This window comes from Oikopleura dioica, chromosome PAR, assembly GCF_907165135.1.
Source record: "Oikopleura dioica chromosome PAR, OKI2018_I68_1.0, whole genome shotgun sequence".
NCBI classification, from domain to species: Eukaryota; Metazoa; Chordata; class Appendicularia; order Copelata; family Oikopleuridae; genus Oikopleura; species Oikopleura dioica.
This window is the reverse complement of record NC_137293.1, coordinates 9,910,390-9,934,035: the sequence shown is the minus strand read 5'-3', so window position 1 is coordinate 9,934,035 and position 23,646 is coordinate 9,910,390. Positions and strand designations below refer to the sequence as shown.

The 23,646-nt window shown below is 41.2% G+C and overlaps 9 protein-coding genes across 10 annotated transcripts in view; 3 read left to right on the top strand and 6 right to left on the bottom strand.

Moving 5' to 3' along the window:
* Window positions 1-15,417, bottom strand: part of LOC145705589 (uncharacterized) — an 84,371-nt gene extending 68,954 nt beyond the window's left edge. Inside the window, exons 1-7 of the mRNA XM_081783071.1 lie at window positions 15,141-15,417; window positions 14,533-14,631; window positions 14,394-14,426; window positions 14,116-14,335; window positions 13,880-14,035; window positions 13,622-13,831; window positions 13,296-13,581 (exon numbers count right to left, since the gene is read on the bottom strand). Of these exons, the coding sequence (XP_081639197.1) occupies window positions 13,300-13,581; window positions 13,622-13,831; window positions 13,880-14,035; window positions 14,116-14,335; window positions 14,394-14,426; window positions 14,533-14,631; window positions 15,141-15,325 (1,185 nt within the window). The 5' untranslated portion in view covers window positions 15,326-15,417 and the 3' untranslated portion in view covers window positions 13,296-13,299. The remainder of the gene's footprint in view (window positions 1-13,295; window positions 13,582-13,621; window positions 13,832-13,879; window positions 14,036-14,115; window positions 14,336-14,393; window positions 14,427-14,532; window positions 14,632-15,140) is intronic.
* On the bottom strand, window positions 633-2,803 carry LOC145704854 (tubulin beta chain). The gene is made up of 6 exons (XM_081782323.1): window positions 2,725-2,803; window positions 2,308-2,485; window positions 2,015-2,234; window positions 1,408-1,940; window positions 1,050-1,321; window positions 633-973 (listed from the first exon to the last, which is right to left on the bottom strand). The coding sequence occupies exons 2-6, from the start codon at window positions 2,478-2,480 to the stop codon at window positions 837-839; spliced, it is 1,335 nt and encodes a 444-aa protein (XP_081638449.1). The 5' UTR covers window positions 2,481-2,485; window positions 2,725-2,803; the 3' UTR covers window positions 633-836.
* LOC145704601 (uncharacterized) lies at window positions 3,290-4,024 on the bottom strand. Of its 2 annotated transcripts, none has more exons than XM_081782061.1 (4): window positions 3,890-4,024; window positions 3,600-3,769; window positions 3,503-3,551; window positions 3,290-3,400 (listed from the first exon to the last, which is right to left on the bottom strand). In XM_081782061.1, the coding sequence occupies exons 1-4, from the start codon at window positions 3,904-3,906 to the stop codon at window positions 3,331-3,333; spliced, it is 306 nt and encodes a 101-aa protein (XP_081638187.1). In that variant the 5' UTR covers window positions 3,907-4,024; the 3' UTR covers window positions 3,290-3,330. The 2 variants fall into 2 exon arrangements, with proteins under 2 accessions (XP_081638187.1, XP_081638185.1); XM_081782059.1 differs by having other exon boundaries at window positions 3,291-3,401; window positions 3,466-3,551; window positions 3,890-4,022.
* On the bottom strand, window positions 4,171-6,081 carry LOC145705583 (uncharacterized). Its single transcript, XM_081783065.1, has 6 exons — window positions 5,830-6,081; window positions 5,269-5,789; window positions 4,930-5,221; window positions 4,575-4,888; window positions 4,362-4,533; window positions 4,171-4,319 (listed from the first exon to the last, which is right to left on the bottom strand). Exons 1-6 carry the CDS (start codon window positions 6,012-6,014, stop codon window positions 4,184-4,186), a joined length of 1,620 nt encoding a protein of 539 aa, XP_081639191.1. The 5' UTR covers window positions 6,015-6,081; the 3' UTR covers window positions 4,171-4,183.
* On the top strand, window positions 6,058-9,181 carry LOC145705582 (putative pre-mRNA-splicing factor ATP-dependent RNA helicase PRP1). Its single transcript, XM_081783064.1, has 10 exons — window positions 6,058-6,170; window positions 6,274-7,054; window positions 7,099-7,317; window positions 7,681-7,991; window positions 8,032-8,215; window positions 8,265-8,376; window positions 8,424-8,492; window positions 8,542-8,686; window positions 8,731-8,880; window positions 8,941-9,181. The coding sequence occupies exons 1-10, from the start codon at window positions 6,156-6,158 to the stop codon at window positions 9,064-9,066; spliced, it is 2,112 nt and encodes a 703-aa protein (XP_081639190.1). The 5' UTR covers window positions 6,058-6,155; the 3' UTR covers window positions 9,067-9,181.
* Window positions 9,399-13,145, top strand: LOC145702958 (replication factor C subunit 1-like). Its single transcript, XM_081780259.1, has 9 exons — window positions 9,399-10,380; window positions 10,422-11,080; window positions 11,118-11,255; window positions 11,300-11,535; window positions 11,582-11,804; window positions 11,848-12,022; window positions 12,080-12,301; window positions 12,346-12,752; window positions 12,790-13,145. The coding sequence occupies exons 1-8, from the start codon at window positions 9,407-9,409 to the stop codon at window positions 12,449-12,451; spliced, it is 2,733 nt and encodes a 910-aa protein (XP_081636385.1). The 5' UTR covers window positions 9,399-9,406; the 3' UTR covers window positions 12,452-12,752; window positions 12,790-13,145.
* Window positions 15,418-15,764: 347 nt separating the features above from the next.
* On the bottom strand, window positions 15,765-19,044 carry LOC145703692 (DNA polymerase kappa-like). Its single transcript, XM_081781077.1, is given in 5 exon segments — window positions 15,765-16,062; window positions 16,104-16,709; window positions 16,751-17,222; window positions 17,224-17,939; window positions 18,758-19,044. Coding segments are annotated over 5 exon segments (2,286 nt in total). The 5' UTR covers window positions 19,026-19,044; the 3' UTR covers window positions 15,765-15,838.
* A 978-nt stretch (window positions 19,045-20,022) lies between these two features.
* On the top strand, window positions 20,023-20,556 carry LOC145703847 (paired mesoderm homeobox protein 2-like). The gene has a single exon (XM_081781245.1). The coding sequence runs from the start codon at window positions 20,062-20,064 to the stop codon at window positions 20,488-20,490; it is 429 nt and encodes a 142-aa protein (XP_081637371.1). The 5' UTR covers window positions 20,023-20,061; the 3' UTR covers window positions 20,491-20,556.
* Window positions 20,557-20,579: 23 nt separating this feature from the next.
* Window positions 20,580-23,645, bottom strand: LOC145703849 (uncharacterized). Its single transcript, XM_081781247.1, is given in 9 exon segments — window positions 20,580-20,816; window positions 20,894-21,143; window positions 21,206-21,641; window positions 21,683-21,795; window positions 21,991-22,351; window positions 22,589-22,659; window positions 22,701-22,842; window positions 22,969-23,063; window positions 23,226-23,645. Coding segments are annotated over 9 exon segments (1,923 nt in total). The 5' UTR covers window positions 23,621-23,645; the 3' UTR covers window positions 20,580-20,756.
* Window position 23,646: the final 1 nt, after the last annotated feature.

The window sequence follows — 23,646 nt, the reverse complement described above, 5'->3', positions numbered from 1 at the left end:
CCGCGTTTCGCGCGGTCTCACGACCTTTTAGAACGTGCGACTAATCAAATTAATCAAAAACAATAAATTTCACCGAAAAATTATTCAATTGAAAATTTCAACATTCATGTCATTTCATTTTTTACGATTCCATTTGAATAAATAGTAGTTGAAATCAATGATTTGCTGTCAAAAAATCCAATTTTACCGTAATCTATGTAATGAACATCTAATTTTCACATCAGAGGCGTACAGTAAAATTACCGTGACTTCTGATTCTGTCGTCATTTCCTCAAGCGATGACCTCAAAAAGTCGCACGCACTTACTAACCTGTCCGACGCCTGTCAACTGACTAATCTTCTAAGTTTGTTATCAGCCTGACGCGCCGCTCCAAACAGATTAATTACTCTGATCAGATACACGCTCCTGTTCAAATCTGTCCCGGGTTCAACTCTTACTGACGACAAGTACCGCGACTAGAGGTCTGTGATAAGAACGATGTAAATTAACAATTCCGCGGGCGGAAAGATAAAAGCTATCACAACGCGAAAGGTGTTCTAGCGGTTTTCTGATAACTCTCGTACTACCTATCAACCAAGACTACAATCAACTACCGACACGACCGGAATAAAATGACAAGTGACACAAAGGATAGTTTTAATTTAATTTATTAACACCTCCAAGCCGAAGCTAGGAGGGGGCAATAAAACTGCAGCTGAACTGTTGCAGATTTGAGGTTGGTGGTGGTTTTTGTACAGGGCACTTGGCTGGTACCCAGGCGCCTTGAAGAAGTGGTTTGCCTTCAGTGGGAAGGTTACCCCCCCACTGAAGGACTTTAGGTGTCGTCGCTCTGGATTTATGCGTCTTCGCCTTCTTCCTCGTCGAACTCGCCTTCTTCCTCAGCGGTGGCATCCTGGTACTGCTGGTACTCGGAGACGAGATCGTTCATGTTGGACTCAGCCTCGGTGAACTCCATCTCGTCCATACCCTCACCTGAAATTCAGAGTTAGAACTTGATTGAAAGAATTGATTCTAGTTATTCTAAGATAGAAATATCTAAGGGACTTACCAGTGTACCAGTGGAGGAAAGCCTTTCGTCGGAACATAGCAGTGAACTGCTCGGAGACTCGCTTGAAGAGCTCCTGGATGGCGGTGGAGTTACCGACGAAGGTGGCGGACATCTTGAGTCCTCGTGGGGGGATGTCACAGACGGCGGTCTTGACGTTGTTGGGGATCCACTCAACGAAGTAAGAGGAGTTCTTGTTCTGGGTGTTGAGCATCTGCTCATCGACCTCCTTCATGGACATTCGTCCTCGGAACATGGTGGCGACGGTGAGGTATCTATAAGTATACATTAGAGAAAAATTTCGTGATCGAAGATAATGAGACTATTATAAGGCCAAGCGTATTTTGAATGTTGAACTTACCGGCCGTGTCGGGGATCGCAGGCAGCCATCATGTTCTTGGCGTCGAACATCTGCTGGGTGAGCTCGGGGACGGTGAGGGCTCGGTACTGCTGGGATCCTCGGGAGGTGAGGGGAGCGAAACCGGGCATGAAGAAGTGGAGTCGGGGGAAGGGGACCATGTTGACGGAGAGCTTTCGGAGATCAGCGTTGAGCTGACCGGGGAATCGAAGGCAGGTGGTGACACCGGACATGGTGGCGGAGACGAGGTGGTTCAAGTCACCGTAGGTGGGGGTGGTGAGCTTGAGGGTTCGGAAGCAGATGTCGTAGAGAGCTTCGTTATCGATGCAGTAGGTCTGATCGGTGTTCTCGACGAGCTGGTGAACGGAGAGGGTGGCGTTGTAGGGCTCGACAACGGTGTCGGAGACCTTGGGGGAGGGGACGACAGAGAAGGTGTTCATGATTCTGTCGGGGTACTCTTCTCGGATCTTGGAGATGAGGAGGGTTCCCATACCGGCGCCAGTACCACCACCGAGAGAGTGGGTGAGCTGGAATCCCTGAAAAAATTATAAGTAAAGCTGTTCGTGCTTTTTTCTAGAACGAAAATGTTTTGCTAGATTTTTGGACGTACCTGGAGGCAATCGCAGGATTCAGCTTCCTTTCGGGTGACATCGAGGACAGAGTCGACGAGTTCAGCACCCTCGGTGTAGTGACCTTTAGCCCAGTTGTTACCGGCACCAGACTGTCCGAAGACGAAGTTGTCGGGTCGGAAGATCTGGCCCATGGGTCCGGATCGGACGGAGTCCATGGTACCGGGCTCGAGGTCGACGAGGACAGCTCGGGGGACGTATCTGAAAAAGGTCGGTTAGTTTCTAGAACCTCGATTGTTTTGGATAGTTTAAATCTATCTTGGTGTGCACTTACTTGCCGCCGGTAGCCTCGTTGTAGTAGACGTTGATGCGTTCAAGCTGGAGGTCGGAGTCGCCATGGTAGGTTCCGGTGGGGTCAATACCGTGTTCGTCGGAGATGACTTCCCAGAACTTGGCACCGATCTGGTTACCGCACTGACCGGCCTGGAGATGGACAATCTCTCGCATCTTTCGTGTGTTTACTGAAAGTCATACGTTAGATAAGGTTCTCTTCCATGATTGCATACGTAACCCAGACCCAGGTCAGGTTTAGAAAAAAAATGCTAAGTAAAAATTTCATAAGTAAAATTGAAGAGACCTCCGGTCCCCTACAGTAACTCTCTCATGTTAGGCATTAGTCTCTCTAACAAAAAATTTCGAAAAAAAATTTCAAAAAAAAAATTTGGCGAGGGCTCCGCATTTTCAAAAATAGCTCTTACCTGGTCGGTGTTTTCGACAAGAATGAGGAAAATCGGCGCGGAGGACGTTCTAAGGGATCAGTTCTAGAAAATTTCGAAACTTGAAAACACCCCGCGCCGGTCGACTTTTAAACCGGCGGTGATCAATTTTTCAACGGGAAAATGAGGGAATGCATGCTGGCGGTAGACTTGAATGCGTAATGGATGCACTTGAGTCTGCTCTTTCTAGCCATCTGAATAAAAAATTGATCGGCGAAATATTCGACGAGCTAGACGCATTTGAAACCATATTTCCATGAAAAATGGGTGTAATTTTGCCTTTTTCATTTTAAATTGCAGCTCTTCTGTAAAAGCATCAGGTTCTCGTGATTCGCAAGAAATTACAACAGATTTTATCCGGTACAGACTTCGTAATTACGATTTCCGTCCGTTTTTAGGCAAAATTTTGGTGGTCGAGTGGTTCTTTTTACATTTGATCTCGAGAACACGGACCTAGAATTTTCAAAACAACAAATTTGAAAACAGCAAAAAATCGATTTTTTGGCTTTTTGCTTAAAAAAGGATGAAATCTAATCATAAATTTAAAAATGTAATGGTTTATTGCGTGCTTGGTTAAACAGTTAGATCAAGAACTTCCAAAGAAACCTCCAAAGAATCCCTTCTTCTTCGGGCTCTCTTGGACACAGTCGTCTTCAAAAAGTTTAAAGATTTGTTCAACTGAAAAGTAAAGGCTTTAAATCTTTTAAACCCTTGTCAAAAGGATTCGCTGCGTTGGGGTCTTTCATTCCATACTTCGTTCTAATCGACTCGTATCTTTTCTGACGATTTTCATCGAAATTATCTGAAAAGTAGAAACTTTCGAGAAATTTTCGAATTTAATCAAGGAAACCTTCGCGGATTTTCAACCCTTTTGCGGCAGCAGCTTCCTTCTTGTACTTGTCTTTCTTTTCTTCCAAAGATTTTATCTTTTCTTCTTGATTCCTGATCTTGTCCTCGAGCTTTTCGATCTTCTTCTTTAGCTCGGAGTTCTCAAGAAGAGTGTCTTCCAGCATCGTGTCCCTACGAAGCCATTTTAGCGTCGAAAGAAAAGTTTTTAAGATTTTTGATTTAGTCATTTAGATAGAGAATCTTTCACTCAATCTTCTGAGTCCCTAAGTAATCAATTCCAGCCTCAATTACCTTCTCACTGAAGACATAACTCAACCAAGGCGCCTTCTTCACAACTTCCTGGATCTCTTCCAGCCAACTTTCAGTCAAAACAAACAAATTGTTCTAGAGACAGCGCTTTCAACTCTAACAAAAGCTCAATCGATGGTCAGGCAGCTTGTTACGGCTTTCTTCGATTTTACCTTTTGAATTAACGATTACTCATTCATCTCGTAATTACTACGTCTTTTTATAATCTCCTGCTTTTGCGTGCGACAAAAAACTGCTGTTGAAACTGCTTTTTGAAAGGATTAATTTATTAAACTTTCATTTTTCAGTCTTTTTCTTCAGAACTTGAGTATTTTTGAACTTGTTAGCAGTGGCTAAGTCATAATTTCGCATATGAAGATACGGCTTTGTCTTCGGGTAGGCTTTCTGTGCTTCTTTTTCAAAGAAATTATCACTTAAACATCGTCAATGGCCTGTTAATTTCAGGGATACTTACAGTGGCAGTGATAAGTTAGCGCAAATAAAGCAATTTATGTCTAACTCTTTCAGTTCTTCTAGCGTCAAGTCCGAGTGAATCAGAATTTCTCCTTTAGCCAAATCAACGTCCATGATCCAAGCGAACCCGTAGCAAGACTCAAAGCCATTATCGTACGATATCCTTCTAAAACCTAAAAATACATTCAAGTCTGTTTTAAAAAAGTTAAATTACCATCTCGATCTAATCTTGGAAAGTAATTTCTTTCAATTCTTCCCAATCCAACAAGCGAATGCTTCAGCAATGCAAATATATCCCTCACATTTCTATTCAAAATATTGAAGACGCAATCATTCAAGCTGATTCTACAGGGACTCATGTAATCCGGGTCGTTGAAAATTCGGTGGAAATAGATCGAATACAACGCGTCTCGTTTGTCCCGCGCGTGCCATTCTCGCTGAGAGCCTTTAGTGATTCGTTTTCGGTCAATAGCAGCTTTGACAGTGACGCTCAGGTCTTCTACGATTTTTACTCGGCCGTCATCAGGACTAAAGAGGATAAGGATTAGGTTTGTGAATGCATAACTTACGTTGGATAAGATAGATAACCCCTCGTAGCTAATAAGGCTTGTGGATCCATTCCATCAGGCAGATCATTCGAAGAATTCGCTTTCAGATAATAAACCAGTTCTACATTGCAATCTCTGATGATATCCTGTGTAAGGGCGAGGCCAAGTGCTCGGATCCAGCCCATGCCGTTGTAAATAACGGGAAGGCCCGAGTTTCGATAATGAAGTTTCAACTGTGATTGGAGAAAATTGACACATTGCATGTATCGTCGCGGATTTTGACCTGGAGAAACGTCGCCAAGAAATGTTCGAGCTACAAGCAATACCTAATGGAATTATGTCTTGGATAAGAAATGTTACCTCTTGTTTTGTAATATGCTTGACCTAATGTACAGTAACTAGGGCCGATTCGAGGTAGATGAACTTCAGTCAGGCTCATGAATCCGGGAACATCGAATTCTGGCTGTCCAGGATCGCATTCCACCCAAATCACTTTCCCATACTTCTTCAACATCATGTTGCAGGCATATCGGTTCGCAGACGACTTCCCAGACCCTTTTCCTCCGATGATCATGATATTTCTGAAGTGGCAGTCTTTGATGGACGAAATGACACCATTGAGCTCCTTTGGAACTACAAAGCCGTCTTCTCTCGTTTGATACAGCCCAGAAATAATTTCTTCTCCGTCAACTTTGTCTTTTACCGGAAACATGCCACTTTCCAACTCAGAAAAGGTCTTGACACGAGTTCCTCGGAAAAACTCGACAGTGGCGTCAGAACCAAGAGGAAAAATTTCAACGGCGTGGTGACCAGTTGGGGCGTAAATTTGAAACGCTTCGGAATCGGAGTCGAACTCGTACCCTTCGCAAAGCACTTTACCTCTAAAATAACATCATTCGTGTTTTATTAACTGTACTGTACTTGACTACTCTGCATTTTCCGAATCCTCTTACTGTAATTGATCTTCTCAGCTCTCTAACAACTCCTTCTCCAGAAACTTTTGAAATCTCATCTATCTTCATAGCCTCTTTTCTCAATTTTGTTTCGTACGCATAAACTTCTTCTCTTCTCGCAGAAATCTCAGTGTCCATCTTTTCTTCTTTCATCTTGTGCGAAATTTAGAAAAGAGTAAATTTTCCCCTTCAGAAAATTCGGGCGAAATCTCATTGGCCGCGCCGCCAGGCTTTTGAACGATTTTCGTTTCTCCCTCTTTATTGCCAATTTTAGAGGAGATTTTTCGTGAAAAAATGGGGGACTCTCAGGTATAGTCTTTTGTTAAAAATAAGCAAAAATACGTTCTGAAAAAAAAACGGATAAAAACATACTTCTATTCTCAAAAACTAATCATTCAATATCTTTTTACAGAGGAGAGGACATGGCATCGGCAAGAACCGGCAAGATTTGATCAACCCAATGACTGGCAATCCGTACACTCCACGGTACTACGAACTGCTCAAGAGCCGCCTAAAACTGCCGATCGCAACTTACAAGCAGAAATTCGACGAGTTGATGGAACGGCCCGAAGTTCCGGTAATCTGCATCACTGGCGAAACTGGCTGTGGGAAATCAACGCAAGTTTCGCAATGGTGCATGGATTATGTGAATAGAACTGCGTTGACTGGCGCTAGAAAGATGGTGGGGCACATTTTGCCCCGACGAGTGGCTGCGATGACTGTTGCTCAGCGAGTAGCAGACGAAGTGGATGTACAAATCGGACAGCAAGTCGGCTACCACATTAGATTCGAAGAAATGTTCAGCAAAATGACGCAGCTGAAGTTTCTTACCGACGGAATGCTTCTTCGCGAGATCATTTCCGACCCCTTCTTTGAGAAATACTCGGTCATCATCATGGACGAGATTCACGAGCGAACCCTCGCCACGGACATTCTCCTGGGCTGTTTGAAAGAGATTCTGAGGCAGCGAGACGACTTGAAGCTGATCGTTATGTCGGCAACGCTCGATGCTGGCAAGTTTTCCAAATACTTCAACGACGCTCCTTTGATTGCTGTTCCTGGAAAGACCTATCCCGTCGATATCTTTTACGTTCCAGAGCCGGAGAAGGATTATGTCGAGGCAGCAGTGAGGACGGTTGTGCAGATTCATTTGACAGCAGAAGAACCGGGGGATATTCTCGTCTTTCTCACTGGTAAACCATTTTCTTTGTCGCTTCTTTTTCATCGCGATTTTAAGGATTGGATGAGATCGAAGACACATGCAAGCGGATAAAAGAAGAAGTTGACAAAATGGGAGACGACGTTGGAGACATAAAAGTCTTCCCTCTCTACTCAACCCTTCCAATCAACCAGCAAGCTAAGCTTTTCGAGAGTAGACCGCCAGATAAAGCGAACGGCGCCAGGGGTAGAAAAGTTATTGTCTCGACGAATATTGCAGAAACTTCGATTACGATAGGCAGGGTTAGCTCAATACTGGGGACTGTTGTGCTAAAGTTATTCTTGTAAATCGGTCCGGGAATAAGAAGCGATATTGACAAGAATACTCTGACATCACAGTATTCTAATATCTTAAATAAGAGCAAAAATTTATCTAGTAGATAATATCTACTTGTATGCAATATAAATTGATACATCCACATGAAAGCCTCAAATATATTTCGATATAAAAGAGAAACACATAAATATTTACATTATTATAAATTATAAAAATTATAATTTATAATAATGTAAAACAAACCCAAAAATAATATTATCTCGTGATCGATCGGAGAAACATAATAACTGAATCACTCCCCGATTTTGCTAACCCTGCTTTTTGACGGAATCGCGTTCGTTGTCGACCCCGGCTTTTCAAAGTTGAAAGTTTACAATCCGCGAATCCGGGTTGAATCGCTACTCATTTCCTCTATTTCAAAAGCAAACGCGCAGCAACGAGCCGGAAGAGCTGGAAGGACTGGTCCTGGAAAGTGCTTCCGCTTGTTTACGGAAAAGGCGTACCAGTCGGAAATGCAGGATTTTGTCTACCCGGAAATTCTGAGATCTAACCTGGGAAGTGTTATTTTGAATATGAAGAAGCTCGGAATTGATGATCTTATTCACTTTGATTTTGTCGATCCTCCGTCTCCGCAGGTATGAAAAATCTTTCTGAAAAGTGGGGTCATTTTTGTAGTCGTTGTTTACCGCCATGGAAACTTTGAACTATCTTGCTGCGATCAACGACGATGGAGATATAACAGAACTTGGCTCAATGATGGCTGAATTCCCACTAGATCCTCAACTGGCAAAGATGGTCATCGCTTCCTGCGAGTACAACTGCAGTAACGAGATTCTATCCATTTGCTGTATGCTTACGGGTAGCTACTTTAGCATTAAAGACTTTTAGTAACCATCTCTATTCCTTAGTTCCTCAAGTATTCGTTCGACCGGCAGAAGCGAGAAGAGCTGCTGACGAGAGTAAAATCCAATTCGCGCATCTTGATGGCGATCATTTGACGCTACTCAATGTTTATCACGCGTAAGAAGAATTAATTATCGTACATTTGCCCTAAAAACCATCCTTAGATTCAAGCAACATGGGGACTCACCGCAGTGGTGTTACGAAAATTTCATCAATTTCCGTTCAGTTCAATCGTGAGTACCGTCATTAACACGACACAGTCCGTAACACACACATGTTCAGAGCTGATGGAATCAGACAACAGTTGTCCAGGATCATGGATCGATTCTCACTGCCTCGAAGGAGCTGTGATTTTACCTCAAAGGACTATTATACCAATATTCGAAAGGCACTCGTCGCCGGCTTTTTTATGCAAGTTGCGCATAAGGTACCCTTTTTTATCGCCAAAGAATTGTTATAAGTTTAATTTAGGAAAAATCTGGTCATTATTTGACGATAAAAGATCAGCAAATCGTTCAACTACATCCATCAACCTGTCTTGATCACAAGCCAGATTGGGTACTGTACAACGAATTCGTTGTTACAGCCAAAAATTACGTCAGAACAACGACCGACATCAAGGTAAATCCGGGATTTGAAACCCTTCTTCAATTTTCTCAAGCTCTTAAACTCACTTTGTAGGTCGATTGGGTCGTGGAAATCGCCCCTGCTTACTTTCAATCGGAAAATCTGCCCAACTGTGAGGCTAAGAGAATTTTGGAGAAGGTCAGAGCCAAACTCATCGCCAGAGGTCGCCTGAAAGCGTAGAAAGTTCTTTGAAGCGTCAACCTTTAGTCAAAATTTATGTGATCACTGCTACGGATAATTATGATCTATCAAACTGCCCCTTTTACATGCAATAACAAGTTTATGTTTAAAAGTTCGTTCCTTTTTTTGGTTTTTGATTGACTTAGATAAATGGTACTTATCTGAGAGTAGTCGATCCTGGAACAAAAATAATTCAGAGAGATAATTATCGGATAACTATTGAATTAAGTACGTAACTAGTGTTGATAAAAGCACGTGCATTCACGTACATCAGCAAGGTTGAAGCTAAATTAATTTTTAGCTCAATAAATCAATCAATAAAGCTTGATTCTTTTTCAGAATGGATATACGAAAATGGTTGAATAAGGGGATGACCCCTGAGTTCAAAGCCGAGGCTAAAAAGAATAAAAAAGCTCGAAAAGCGCTTGACTCGTCCGATGAAGAACCAGAGAAGGAAAATCCTAATCCAAAGGCACAGGCGAAGGCAGCAAAGCCAGCTGTGGAGAAAGTCGCAGTGAGCCCCAAAGACTTTTTCAAAAAGAAAAATAAAGCGGCTGAAAATTCGAAGAAACGAAAAGCATCTGGTGAAGCAGAACTCGTCGATCTAACACAGGCTCCGACGAAAAAGACTAAAGTAAGCTCGCCAGAAGTGACAAAACGAAAATCAACGGATAACGAAAGTCAGGAAGTGCAGAAAAAAGAATCTCCCAAAAAGAATCTGCCAAAGCCAGATCTTCCGAAGCCGGTCGAGAAAGAAAGGTCTTTGCCGAATGTTAAAGCTTTAGAAATCAAGAAGAATGCTTCTGAAGAATCGATGGAAACGGAGGCGCCGAAAACGCCGGCCGAAATTCGAAAGGCAAATTACTTGAAGTTCAAAGCGAAGCAGGGAGCCGGCGGTCCGAGAAATCCTGGTTCGAAAGAAATCCCCGTCGGCGCAGAAAACTGTTTGGAAGGGCTCACCTTCGTCGCTACTGGAGATGGAGACTCTTTGGGTCGAGAGGAGTTGAAATCGTTGATTCAACGATATGGAGGCAAATTTACAACCAGCGTTTCTGGGAAAACAAGCTACGTTGTCGTGGGTGAAGAACCCGGACAGTCCAAGTTGAACAAGGCGAAGGAGAAGGGGGTGAAGCTCGTCGATGAAGACTTCGTTCTTGAGCTCATCCGATCGAAACCGGCTAAGAAGTCAAAATATGAAATTCAAGCCGAGGAAGAAGCAAAACAAGAGGCGAAGAAAGCAAAGAAAGCCACGCCAAAGAAGCATGTTTCGCCGAAGAAAGAGGCCAAAAAGGAAGTCAAACAAGAAGCAAAAAGGTGAAACTTTCGTTCATTATCAAAATTTACCCGTTTTCTAGCGCGCCTTCTGCACCTACTTCGCAACCAAAGGATGAAAATGCTAATCCAGCTGTTATGTGGGTGGAAAAATACAAGCCTGCTGATATGAAAAAGATCGTCGGGCAAAATGGAAATGCTTCGTGTGCGAATAAGTTGCTAGTCTGGCTGAAGGATTGGGAGAAGCATCAAGCTTGTCCGAAAGGCCAGCGACCAAAGCCCAAGTTTTCCGGTGCTAAGGGAGCTATTGATCCGACTGGCATGACGTTTCGCGCTGCTCTTCTATCTGGACCGCCAGGGATTGGGAAGACGACGACGGCTCACTTAGTCGCGAAGTCTTTGGGTTTCGAGTTGATCGAATTCAACGCTTCTGATACACGAAACAAGAAGTCTCTCAGCTCCGTTGTCAAGGGAGTCATCACAAATAGCGCGGTAGATCAAGCCTTCCGAACCGAAGCAAAGAAGGTCGTTAGCGGCAAATATATTTGCATCATGGACGAGGTCGACGGAATGGCAGGAAATGAAGATCGAGGAGGAATCGCTGAGCTCATTGGGCTGATCAAGATTAGTAGCATTCCTATCATCTGTATTTGCAACGACAGAATGCACCCGAAAATGCGATCCTTGGCGAATTATGTCTTTGACTTGCGATTTATGAAGCCCAGAGTCGAGCAAATCACCGGTAAGATCCTTTATAATGATTCGATGGAAATTTTAAGGGGCGATGATGTCGATATGCTTCAAAGAAAAGTTCAAGATTGCCCCTGCTGCTGTTCAAGAAATCATCAGAAGTTGCAACCAGGATATTCGCCAAACCATCAATACTTTGAATATGATGGCGGTCAACAAAAAAGATGGTTGTTCGTTACTACATCGCTCTGTTTTTGAACTTTGTATTCAGATACAAAAGTTGAATACGACGACGCAAAATCAACCGCTGATGGCGCCAAGAAAGACTTGAAAATAGGTCCCTTTGATGCTCTACCTCGCATTTTCCGTATTGATCGGTCGAAACCACAACCTCAAATTATCGAGAAGCAGGAACTCTTTTTCCAAGACTACAGTCTCATGCCAAAAATGGTCTTTGAAAATTACATCAAATCAAAACCAGCTTCTATCAGCCACGGAGAAAATACGGTTTGTTAATATCTTTTTTGTACGTGTTTTATCGAAAATTTTTTAGAAACATCTCCAACTTATCGCCAAATCTGCCTCCGCTCTTTCTTACTCCGAGCTTGCCGAACGAAAAATCATGTCGAAACAAGCCTGGAGTCTACTTCCAACCGTGGCTACCTTTTCTACCGTCATCCCAGGCTCTCTCATGGGAGGAGGGTTAACCGAGCGAATCGACTTTCCAAGAGAGTTGGGCAAAATATCAACCACTAACAAAAACGCCAGAATTGCAGGTAAGCCATTTTTCTTCGACCTCCATCGTCACGATTTTTTAAGATCAGCTGAAGATGCACACTCGTCTACAATCAAAATGTGATCGATGGCAAATGGTGTCTACCCACGGGCCCACTTTTAGGGAGCGTCTTAGCCAGCCACTTATTCGCCAGACGAAGGGAGAACTTGGAGCTGGAGAAGGAGTCGAACAAGTGCTTCAATTCATGAACGACTACAGGTAACGGCGTATCCGTAACGTTACAGTCCGCGACTAGGTAAAATAATGAGTTTCAAGCTTGACGAAAGATGACATGGACAACATTTTCGACTTGACGCAGTGGGTAGGCAAAAAGGAGCCACTTGCAGGTGTTGAGTCCAAAGTCAAAGCAGCTCTCACCAGGGCGTACAATAAATCCAGCGCTCCAGTTCCTTTTGCCGTCGAAATGAAGGTCAAAAAGAAGAAAAAGACGGCAAACGTAGAAGGCGAAGAAGACGAAGAGGAAAGCGGAGAAGAAGAGTAGGAAATTTTTTCGAATTAATAATGACGGTCATTAATTGTAGCGAGGAAGCGATCATCGCAGCGATGAAAAAGGCCAAACCGGCGAAAAAAGCGGCAGCGAAGAAGGCGCCTGCGAAGAAGACCGCTGCAAAGAAAACAAAGAAATAGATGATTATGCTAGAGCTACATGTAGATATCGAGTGATTCTGCACTGCCACTTACTGAAAAAAGTTCAATTACAAAAATACACATTTAATTCCAAATCGCTCGTCATTTTTGTTGGAGCACACCTGTTACATTTATATTTTCAGATTTGTTCTTTTGCATAAAAATGGGTTCTAAGAGCAGATATCAACAGAGAAGAAAAGCAAGAGCAAAAAGTAAATTTAGAGGATGGAAAAAGAAGGACTCCAAGAAGAAACAGGCATCTTCGAATGAAGAAATCCCGGAGGTCGAATCTATCCCAACGGTTGGTGCTCAAGAATCTCCTTTTTTAATATCTTTAGGGGAGCGGCATAAATGCGATTGACCATCTCGATCAGCTCTTGTCTACACAATCAAAATTCAAGGAACCTGAAATCAAACAAGAATCACCGTCTCCACCACCAACACCAGCTTATGCTAGTCCTACAAGACAAACTCCTTGCAGTCCCTCAAAAAAAGAAGTGAAACTTGACAGTCACTTCCCGATAGATTTCCAGACCATAAGAGCTGTCACCAGAGCTTACAACAGAATGCTCACAAAGAAAACCGCTACAACAAAGTCAAAGAAATATTTCGAAAAATAGACAAGAGCGAGAGATGTAAATATCTACCTGGTAGATTCTACCAATTTTCGACTGCCACTTACTGTACTGTTCCATTTCAAAATATATCAAATTACATACAAATCGACGCACGATTGTGAAGAGTTCGACCGTTCTTTATTTGTGAGTTTCTTGTTTTTTGTGCAGAATGGCAATTTTACAGAAAGTTTATGTTTTTGGGATGGCCTGAATGTAACTACAAGCACTTGCTTACCAAAGCGAATCTACAGTAGCTGAGGAAATATCCGATTGCGGGCTGGAAAGAGAATCTTCTAGGGAGCTCGTTTCTCCCTTCAAATTGGGAATTATGTCTCCATGTTTTTGGAGAAAATCGTCAATAATTTCGTTTGTCGGGGGAACATCGAGTAGTTTTTCGATTATCTCCAAGTCTGTCGTCATTGAACGAAGCTCTCTTTCAAGCTGGAGCTTTTTGTGGAGGAGCTCGTTTAGCTTCGGATCGGAGGAAAGGTTTTCTGCGCGTCTTTTCATTGTCTAGGAAAGTTTCAGGAAGGATAGTCGCAGCACTTTCTACCTGTTTGCGAGTAAGGCCAGAAGTAATATCGACGACATCAACGAGCCTCATGATGTCCGATGTCGTGCTTTTTGACTTTTGCATTTGCGCGTTCTTCCGGAAGAGGGTTTCTTCTCTTGAAATCTTCATTTGAACAAGTGACATGTCGCTCAGGAGATCGTCTTCTTTAGAAGAAATCGATTGTCCGTCACTTCCAATTGACGCATTTTGCTTTAAAAAATTACGTTTATTCATTTCATTAGCATTGTTTCAATAAACTTTGAATACTTTTCTTCCACGGTTCATCCGAATCGAGCATGAATTGTATCTATTTTTTTTTATTCCAATAGTTTTGCATTCGTCAGCATCGTAGCCTATTGACGCGAGGGAGACCGCGTTCATCCAGCGGAACAGATCCTCTTTATCTTTACAACTTACGATAGCTCTAACGATTTCGAAGTTCTTTACGATAATTATAAATTATACAACTGCGCGTTTACAGTTTGAGCTTTCCTGAAAAGAAGATGTGTATGTGCCCCTTTTACGCAGAAGGAATGTTTCTTTCTTGTATAAGTTTCTCCCGGAGCGACAATATTCCCGATCAAGGAAGTCTCCATTACAGGATTAACGTCGTATTTCTCCGAGTAAAGCATAATTGTATCCTGGTGAAGAATCGCATAGTGGCGTTTCCAGCCCGTATCTCCAAATTTCACCCGCATGTAGCCTTTTATACTTATCAGGGTTGAAATGAAGCTTTCTACGATATTCTCTCTTTCTTATTTTAACCTTCCTTTTCAGCTGTGATACATCGGACATTGCAGAAAAACTAAAAAACGTTCAAGTAATTTTGAAGGTCCCGCAAATTCGCGTTCTCCAATGAGCGGCGCGCGGTACTTTCAAAAACGCCCCCTGCGCACGCTAATTTGAATTACCTCGATGTGGAGGTCCGGGTTTTGCTCATTCTGCCGAGCGAGAAGGAGGATTTGACTCGCAACAGTGGATTATCTCGTTTCTTGAATTCGCTCAGCGATCTAAAGCAACTGTCCGCGAAGATTTCACGCTAACGCAAAATTGCGTTGAAAAATATTTTTCTAGTGACGCTTGGGGCGAGGTATTTTGGTGATTAGACTGAGATTAAAATTGTTTCAATATTTGCATCTCTCATAATGAATTTCCCAAATTGTTTTCTTACATAATTAATAGGTGAACTGAAGGTTGTCAGACAAAAGTGATCATAAAAATAACTTGATATAAGTTATATGATATAATTATGATCTTTATAAGATATTTTAGATCTTTATAACACATAAAATATGTGACATATTATGCTCAATTTTAAATGTATTTTGACTATAAAAGAAAAAACTACCATTCTAAAATTTATATAAGAATTAATAGCCGTTCGTAAGAGAAACATTTTACTTGGTATTTATTTAAAGTCTATATAAAATAATTAGCCTCATATTCTCCAAGCAAAGACGAGCGCAAAAATTGCGCAAAGAACTATCGTAAATAAGCATCGATGAACCGCAGAACAAACCTATTCTGCGTAATCGAATTATTCTGAGCTTCTTGGCAGTCCATAAAACTGACGCTATAAATATGTGCATCAGTGGAGTAGCTTCTATTGATGTTCAAGCTCTGCGTTCTCTTGCTCACCCTTTCTTCGCTCTTCCGCATCTTCCTGAAAGAATTGCGGAAGTTCTTTGTTAAATCAGAAAACATCCTTTGGAAGGTCTATTTTTTCGATGAAATTTTGAAAAGTGAAACTGAGTTTTTCGCTGTCTCCAAGTCAGATAAGTTTTCGAGCGCCCTTGAGTAAGAAGACGATGAAAAAAATAACAAAAAAAAAGCCGTTGCGATGAAAAAAATCTGACAAAAAAGTAGCTCCGGGCCTACTTGACATTTCGCAGCTGACTTGATCGTTGCTCTTGCTAAAATTGCTCAGCTTGGGCTTGATATTCTTCTACATACTTATATGAGAACTTTAGGTCTTTCAAAATTACAAGATCTAATTAAGCACTTATCCTTTAGTTGCTTGATATTCACATAAAAGTCATAAACATGCTTAGAAAAGCTTTCTAAAAACCCGCTTCATTTTCACAGAGATTTCAACATAGGCTGAGTTTTTCAAAATTGAAATGCTCATAATCCCGTTTTTGAATATAATTTGAATTTTATTATCAGTTGGGAAAATGTAAAGAAAAAGTTATCGAAAAGTGTTGAATAATGAAAGAATCAGGATAAGATTTCAATGGTAGATGAATTGTGAGGTTTCTTGTTTTGAGTCAAGTTGGCTTCGTCGGATTTTCGCTTTTGAGCTTTTTGGAACATTTTGGAAATTGCACTGTCCTTTATGGAAGTTTTTGGGAGGGTTTTCTTTGTACTGGGACTCTTCTTTGTGGCTTTTCTTGAAGTTGGTTTTGGCTTGGATTTTTTTGATTGATCAGTTTTTGGTTTTACTAAATAGATTTTAACTCCTGGTCAATCAAAACTTGTTTACCGTAAATGGTCGGCTTGGGAGCTTCGTTTTGAAATTTTCTTAACTCCTCTAGCTCTTCTGGGCAAATAATATCTTCCAGGCGAGTTTGTAAGGCTTCTTCTCCCATATTTTGGTACTCTTCAACGAGCTTTGGCACTTCTCTGCTCATCGTTGTTCTTTTTTTGATCAGCAATGTTGACGAGCATGAAGAAAGATTTGATATTGTGGAGCTCCTTGAATCATCAGAAATATAGTCAATCTCGACGGCTCTAGCATTGCTGGTGGAAGGACCAGGCTCGTCAGCTTGATTTTCATGCGGCAAGTTCCAAAAATTCGGTCGTCCGCCAGTTGAAATGGTTGAACCTCGAGAATCGTCAGAGAAATCCTCAAGATCAATAACTCTTGACGGCCCTGGCTTTGACGATAAGGGCAAATTCGTTCTTCTGACGAACTTTGCTGGCGATTTTTTAGGGCTATTAGTTTTTCGCGTTGCTTTTGAAGATACATTTTCATCGTTCTCGGGAAGATTCCAAAAATTCGGCCTGCTTTCTTTCAAAGGAACGCGCTCATTTGCCGCTTGTTGTGGTGAAGTTTTCGTCCAAAATACAGCTTCATCCTTTTCTTTCTCTAAAAATAGATGTAACCATGTTCTCCAGCATTGCTAATACCTTTGTTTTTATTTTCAGAAGCTTCGAAAAACGACGTTATCATTCTATTATCACTCTTCTCCTTAAAATCTTTCAGCGAAACTCCAAGAAGTCTGTATTTTCGGCCTTCCCCGCCAAACTCTTTCATAAACATCTTCTCTGCAATCTTGAATATCTCTTCCCCGTCGTTGATGGCTCTCGGCAAATTCTTTGATCGCGTGAAAAGATCGAATTTGTCAGTTTTGACTTTGAGCGTGAAACCAGCTCCGGAGACTTCAGCCTTTTTGCAATGATCGCCGAGCTGTTCAGATAGCTCGCGGAGGATTTTAAGAAGTGTATCAACATCACTTTTTGGGAGTTCATGATTTTGCTTCAACAAAATGAAAAAAGAAGAATATTGAACTCTTTCTTGTTGCCTGAAAAGAGCTCTCTTTCCCTCTCGATTTTTGAGGTCCACTCTGTGGCACAAACGCACTACTATATCCGGCAATAACACTTGCAAGAAAGCCATGAGAGCTGCCACCGTCTTCATGCAAAAATGGAAGAAAATGTTGCTTATCCACCAAATCTCCAACAGTATTTATATCTAACGCAGTTTTCAGGAGCAAGTTTTGTCGTTTCCCTATTCCGGGAATTTTTCTAATGGCAAGGGGCCGTAGAAACTCAAGAACTGAGTTTTCATCATGTGCAACTGCGAATTGACCATTTGGTTTGTTCATATCAGACGCAATTTTCGACACCATCACGTTTGGCCCGTATCCAGCGGAGCAGGTCAAGCCTGTCGCTAAAAACACACGATGTCTCATTTCTTTAACTGCTGATTCGATGTCGTTCCCGTAGAGAACATTATCGAAGGTTTTTTGTTCATCAGTCATCGTCAGTCGAGCTTCTAAGTGCTCGGTGAAATCCATGTACGCTTCGTCAAGAGACATCATCGCGAAGTTCGAATCGTACTGTCCAAAAACTTCCTGCGCCTGCTTCGAAACCTCAGCGTATCGATCATGCCGGGTCGGCACAAGATGAAGCTTTTCTTTTGCCAACTTTTCAGCGAGCTTTGCTCCGATAAAGCCAGGCATTCCAGCGCGAATTCCGTATTTACGCGCCCTGTAGTTCGAAGTGCAGAGCATTCCCATAGAACCAACGGCGAATATCTTTTCTTTCAATGTTGGATCATCGAGCTCTTCAACTGCTGCAAAGAACATGTCCATATCTTCAAAGGATAGATGTTGTAAAATTTTGAAGGTAATAATTATCTCTTTAAATTATCAGGGTGTCTAATTTGGACGGACAAAATTGGATTGGATAGTTGGATTGGCCTATTTTGGAAAATAGCCGGAAATTGGTTGGATCTGGCCCCGGTTTTTGTTGGATATTTCGGATTATTGGGCATTATTGGATAGTTGGGATAAATTGGAAATCGGGGCTAAAATGGGCAAATTGGCGGCGAAAATATATTGGAATACTGGAAAATTGTTGGGCAACCAGCCGAATCAGCCGTTTTGATCAAATTTTAACCAAAATACTCCTAAATTTTACCGAATAATGGCTACAATTAGTGGAATAAGTGTACGTTTGGGTCCAAAGAGCAATTTTTAAAGTCTTTTCTTTAGTTTGTTAGAGAAGAAATATGATTATATAAATCGGAAAAATTTTTGGGAGGTAATTTTTGTCGGATTTTTATCGGATTCGGATTTTTATTGGAATCGGAAAATAATTGGAAAATTGGCTAGATTGGTGAATATTATAATTGGCTAATTATTGGATTATTGGGCTAAATTGGAATTGGATTGGATTTTGGCCGGTTCAAACCCGAAAAAAAATTATTGGCCGGAAAATGGTCGGCCAGACCCGGAAATTTTGTCCAATTTAGACACCCTGAAATTATGATCTACATTCTGATATTTTACTTTGATCCACCTGCACGTAAAAATGTCTATCTACATTTCTACTTATATCAATCCTGATCAAAGGTTCGTAAATAATAACGTTTTGAACATAAAAATATACATAACATATTTCTATCCTTGCCCACATGAACCAGCACTCTACTAAAGTCCAAGCCCTCTCTCGCTCGTTTAACCGCTTCTTGCATAGTTTTTCGTGCACTCTCGATTTCATCGGGGCTAGCAATTTCAACTCGTTGTTTTACAATTAGAGCATAATCGATATATTTTTGTTCTTGCTCTTTTTGTTTCTTTGTAAAATCGCTATTTTTTGTGCACTCTTCGTAAATACGGTTTATTTCTTCTTTCGGAGCTCCTTCCATTCCGGCCTTGTTCATATTCACACCCGTCATTTTTCGATGTCCTTCACGAATTTCTTAAAAATTATAAATTAGGTTATGCAAATGACAAGCATCCCGACAGGTGAGCAGAAAGAGAAAAGTAAAGAAGGCCCTGTGAACTAGTTTCGGAGCAGCTGATAGTAATCTGCAATTTGTAAACGAACAAAAATCACGAATTTGCATCACTTCCAAGCCCAGGTGATCGCTGATTGCAATCGCGCTTCGCATCGATTTCTGATCTACCTGCGCATAATGCATCTTAGAGTACTTCACACGGTCACGCCAATTATTTGATCTTCCCTGGACATTTTTAGTGAAGAAAATGTCCCCATCAGATATTTCTCAAACAATATCTCTTTGAATAATGCGACATTATTAATGCCCCTTGACTAAAAATACGGAAATTGAAGTTTTGGGGATTCAAAACCTCGGGCCTATTGCCGATAGGCAATTGGCCTATTGGGCCTCTCTCCTCTGAAGTTTAGAGACTTTCGAAAGCAGTTCCCTCGAAACGACTCTGGTTTGTCAAAACTTATTAGTAAGAACATAAATTTTGTTACATTATGTTCTTACATTATGTTCTTTGTATGTCTATTAGGCATAGCTATCGAAATGGGATTGATAAGAAATTACGAGAACTCTTTACTATTTTCTTGTTGTTGTTTATTATTTTATAAGATACATTAAAATTAGAAATTCAAATTACCATCCTAAGGAGCTCGGAGCATCTACCGCGATGACGCAAAAACTACAGAACTACAACAAGAATGATGGAAATATAACGAGTTCAAGGTGTGAAGATCAGAGACAAGTGATATGGATCTACCGACTGGCTGCAACGAGTGGCGGTGATCAGCGTCAATGCAAATTGGGCCATCTGGTGTAGCAGATAGTTCAATTTTGGCGCCGCCTGTCCCACCCTCCTTCGCAATTTGGCGCCATCATCTGAGCGCCGCGAGATCGTATAAAGTCACCGTCGACAACCGTAACATCACAATCAAAACTTAAACAGCTCGAATAGTAAATTAAACATCCAACCAATCCAAAAATGGTCAACTCTATCGAACTCGCCTTCGGAATCGACCGAATCCTCCGATGGGAGGAAATCAAATACGCCGCTGCTGTGCCTCTCATAACCATTCCCTGTCTCGCTCGACAACTCATCAAATCTGTGGATGTTCCTCTCCAACAAAAGCAAGAATCAATTTCGCCAAAAGAAAACCTTCAAAATTCACTCAACAGTCGAAACCGCCGCACTCAATTCAACTCGCTCCAGCTCAACCACCTGGAAGAAGTCTTCAAGACGACCAAGTACCCTGACCGACATCTCCGCGTCAAACTCGCTCAAATGATGAAGCTTGATGCTAAATCAATCCAGTACTGGTTCCAAAACCGACGAATCAAGCTCAGAAAGGCTCGAGAGCAAGCCGCTTCTGAGCACTCGAACATTTCTAGTGATGAATTTTCCGACTGCTAAATCACTTTCTCTCTCTGTTTCCATTACTCTAACTAATTTAAAACTGTACATTTTCTTCAAACGAATAATAAAACGACTAAAAATTCAAATTTCCGATATTTTCCGCTTATGTTTTAATTATCGTTGGAATCAAGGATGAAGAATATGGTAAATATATGGCAGAGTTTCAAAATTGCACAATGATTCGAATTTCTTGATGAATATTATAATTTATAAATATTCCCGCTACAGAATAAAGGTAAGAGTTGACTAGAAAGAAGCTTATGCTAATCCATGCTGGCTTCAGGAAAGTGGGGAATTATTTGTACATAAACATATCCATGTTTCTAAAATATATTGATTAGAGGCAACTAAAATATATACTACTTTTGTAAAGACTAATGTAAAGAAATGTAACAATCACCTGATATGTTTCTTTCATTTCAATCTCCCGCTGCTTCTCTAGTAAAAGTCCGACAATCGCTCCACCAGAGCCGGAAAACTTAGCTGAGGCGCCAAATTTTCTTGCGATTGAGATCATGTTCAAATTATCGTCGCCCAAACAAGCATCGCCGTACAACTTTCGTCTTTGCTCAAAGTTTTGATTCATCAGTTTTTGTAATTCCTCCCAGTTTTCGGACTCGATCGCCTTCCTTGCATTTGTTGTGAAGTTTCTAGAGCAAAGTATAAGCGAACGAATGATTACTTTTTCAATTTGTTGTTTATTGCTACTGACCTGAAATTGTTCATCCCATCGATGACTTCCTGATCGCCGGAGAGCCAACGATGCTTGACGTTCGAATGAATCTTCCCAGAATCAGACGGGTTTGGACAATAAACAAGAAAGAATGTAGGCAGATTTTGAACATGCAAATTTTCATAATTCCCATATCCTTGTTTCTCCACAAGTTCCTTCGCAAAATCCATGTCAACCAGGCCTTCATAAGTCTGAACGACTCTGTCTTGGAGGCCAGCTTGGATGAACAGCTCGGATGTTTCTACGTCCAATGCTAATGATGCTCGTTTTGGTTTTGGTAGATCGCTGTCAGTGAGATTGAAGAAGTTCATCAGACATTTGAGGGTTGAAGTTACGATTGCAGAAGACCCAGCGAGGCCGACTTGGCGAGGGATATTTGTATCGTAGCTCAAGGTGAAGTTCTTTCGGGAAAGGGCTCCAATAGATGTTCAATTGAATCGAATTCAGTTCACTTACCTATTCCGTTTCGATGGCAGTAGCTGTAAAAGCTTTTGCATGTGGCCTGCAGAAGCCGCAGCCCGCCAAAGTACCCTTCTCGGCAGCTTATAGCATGGAGATCTGCCATTGATCTAACAAGTGGGATAAAATTGTAAAAAAAGACTATTTACTACGTATCAAAGATTAAAATTAATAATTATTGCTGGTTAGAAGATTATGACATTCATAAATCAGCTTAGATAATCGACAAAAAGAGAAAACGACAAGAGATGATTGGCAATAAATGTATTATTTTATAATGCTCTAACTAACCGGTCTATCCCTGCCCAAACGATGTAGGATCATTCAAAGGATGAGGAATAAGATTCAGCGTTGGGGATTCTCGAATACTCGCACTCGCCCAAAAGTTTTTAATCGACAACGCAATTGTCTTTCCAAAGAAGCCATCGGACGGATTTCCCATCAACCCAACACGCGCATATGTCCTTGCCGTGAAGCTTTGATTACTCGTTGCATCGTTCTTCTTATTCTGAAAATAGGCGACCCATTCTTGATATTCAGCAAGGCCAACGTTTTTTCCTATAAGGCTGAATCGCGTTGGGATCTTTAGTCCGTAGAAAGCGCTTTTTTCTTGCGAAATTAACCAGGATAAGTAGTTTCCAAAGCTTTTAGAATCGGGCGTTGTCGCTTTTCTTAATTGGACTTTCAATTATGAAATATCTTTGAAGACGCCCTAGTTCTTTTCTTTCAAAGAGAACAAGTTATACTCAAGTACATGATTTCTTATTCTTGGACAATATAAAACAAATTCAGCAGTTTGTTTTACATTAAAGAATAAGTTTCATAGATTGTATAATAACATTTCAGTATGTAAGAACTTTCCTTATAAATTATAAGTTATAAATTATAACTTATAATAAAGACCATTCCTGAGATACTCTGGTAATGAATTCAGAGTTTTTCTTGAGAAAACGTAGAAGACAACTGAAGCAAGTCTAAAAAATCATAAATTCAAAACTTTCTCCAGTTTCCGAACCTCGAGGAAGTTTCAGTTTGAGAAGGTTTCTCGGCCAATTTCGTGATTCTCCCAGAATCGTCTACTTCGATAATCCCTCGAGTCTGGGTACTTTCGTTCTTTCCCATTTCATAATACATCGATAAGTTGGTGGGTTTGTCTGGTTCTTTAGATTTCTCGCAGAGCTGCGTCTCTTATTTGGTTCAATACATTTCGTCGATTTTCCGTCCGCGAAATTCCATGATTTCTTGGAATGTAGACTTGCATTAATTAAAATTAAAGAACCTTCAATAAAATCGAATGATTTGTGCCATATCTACCGATTTCTCTTCGAAAAGCATATCTCCAGCCACAACTAGTACGTCTTCCGAGATTTCGACAGTACTGAAATTATTTTAAATTATTCCGTCGATGACGAAAGATATCGCAGATTTCACGTCAAAATGAGAACAAAGCAGCCCAAGTCTGCATCCGAACACCCGTGTTTTGCGTCAATTAAGCTCATCAGTATGCGTTATTTGATGAAAATTTCACATTTTCACTCACTTGAGCACAAGCTGGAGGTCTTCTACTGCTCCAAGTGCGTTTTGGGATGAGGTGCTGCCGTCATTGATGATATTGCTGACTGGAAAGTCGTTTGCGGTAGCCCATCGTTCGTAATATTTGTACTCAAGTCAATTCTACAAAAAATTCTTCAAAAAAAAAAGATCTTCTTAAGATTCTATATTTTGCGAACATTCCTTATCGGCATTCGTGACCAAATAAACGTCGGAAAAGAGCGTTCGCTGGTTGACGATTTTCCACCAAATATCGAGAATCTTTTTCTTTCCAACAGCGGGCAGCAACGCTTTTGGAATTCCAACGAGCTCTTTCGGTCCTTTTTCTCGAATTTCATTCTCAAGTAGAGTTCCATGCCCAGCTACAAGGATCACGCATTTCATTCTCAATCAATTTTAGTCGCCTACTG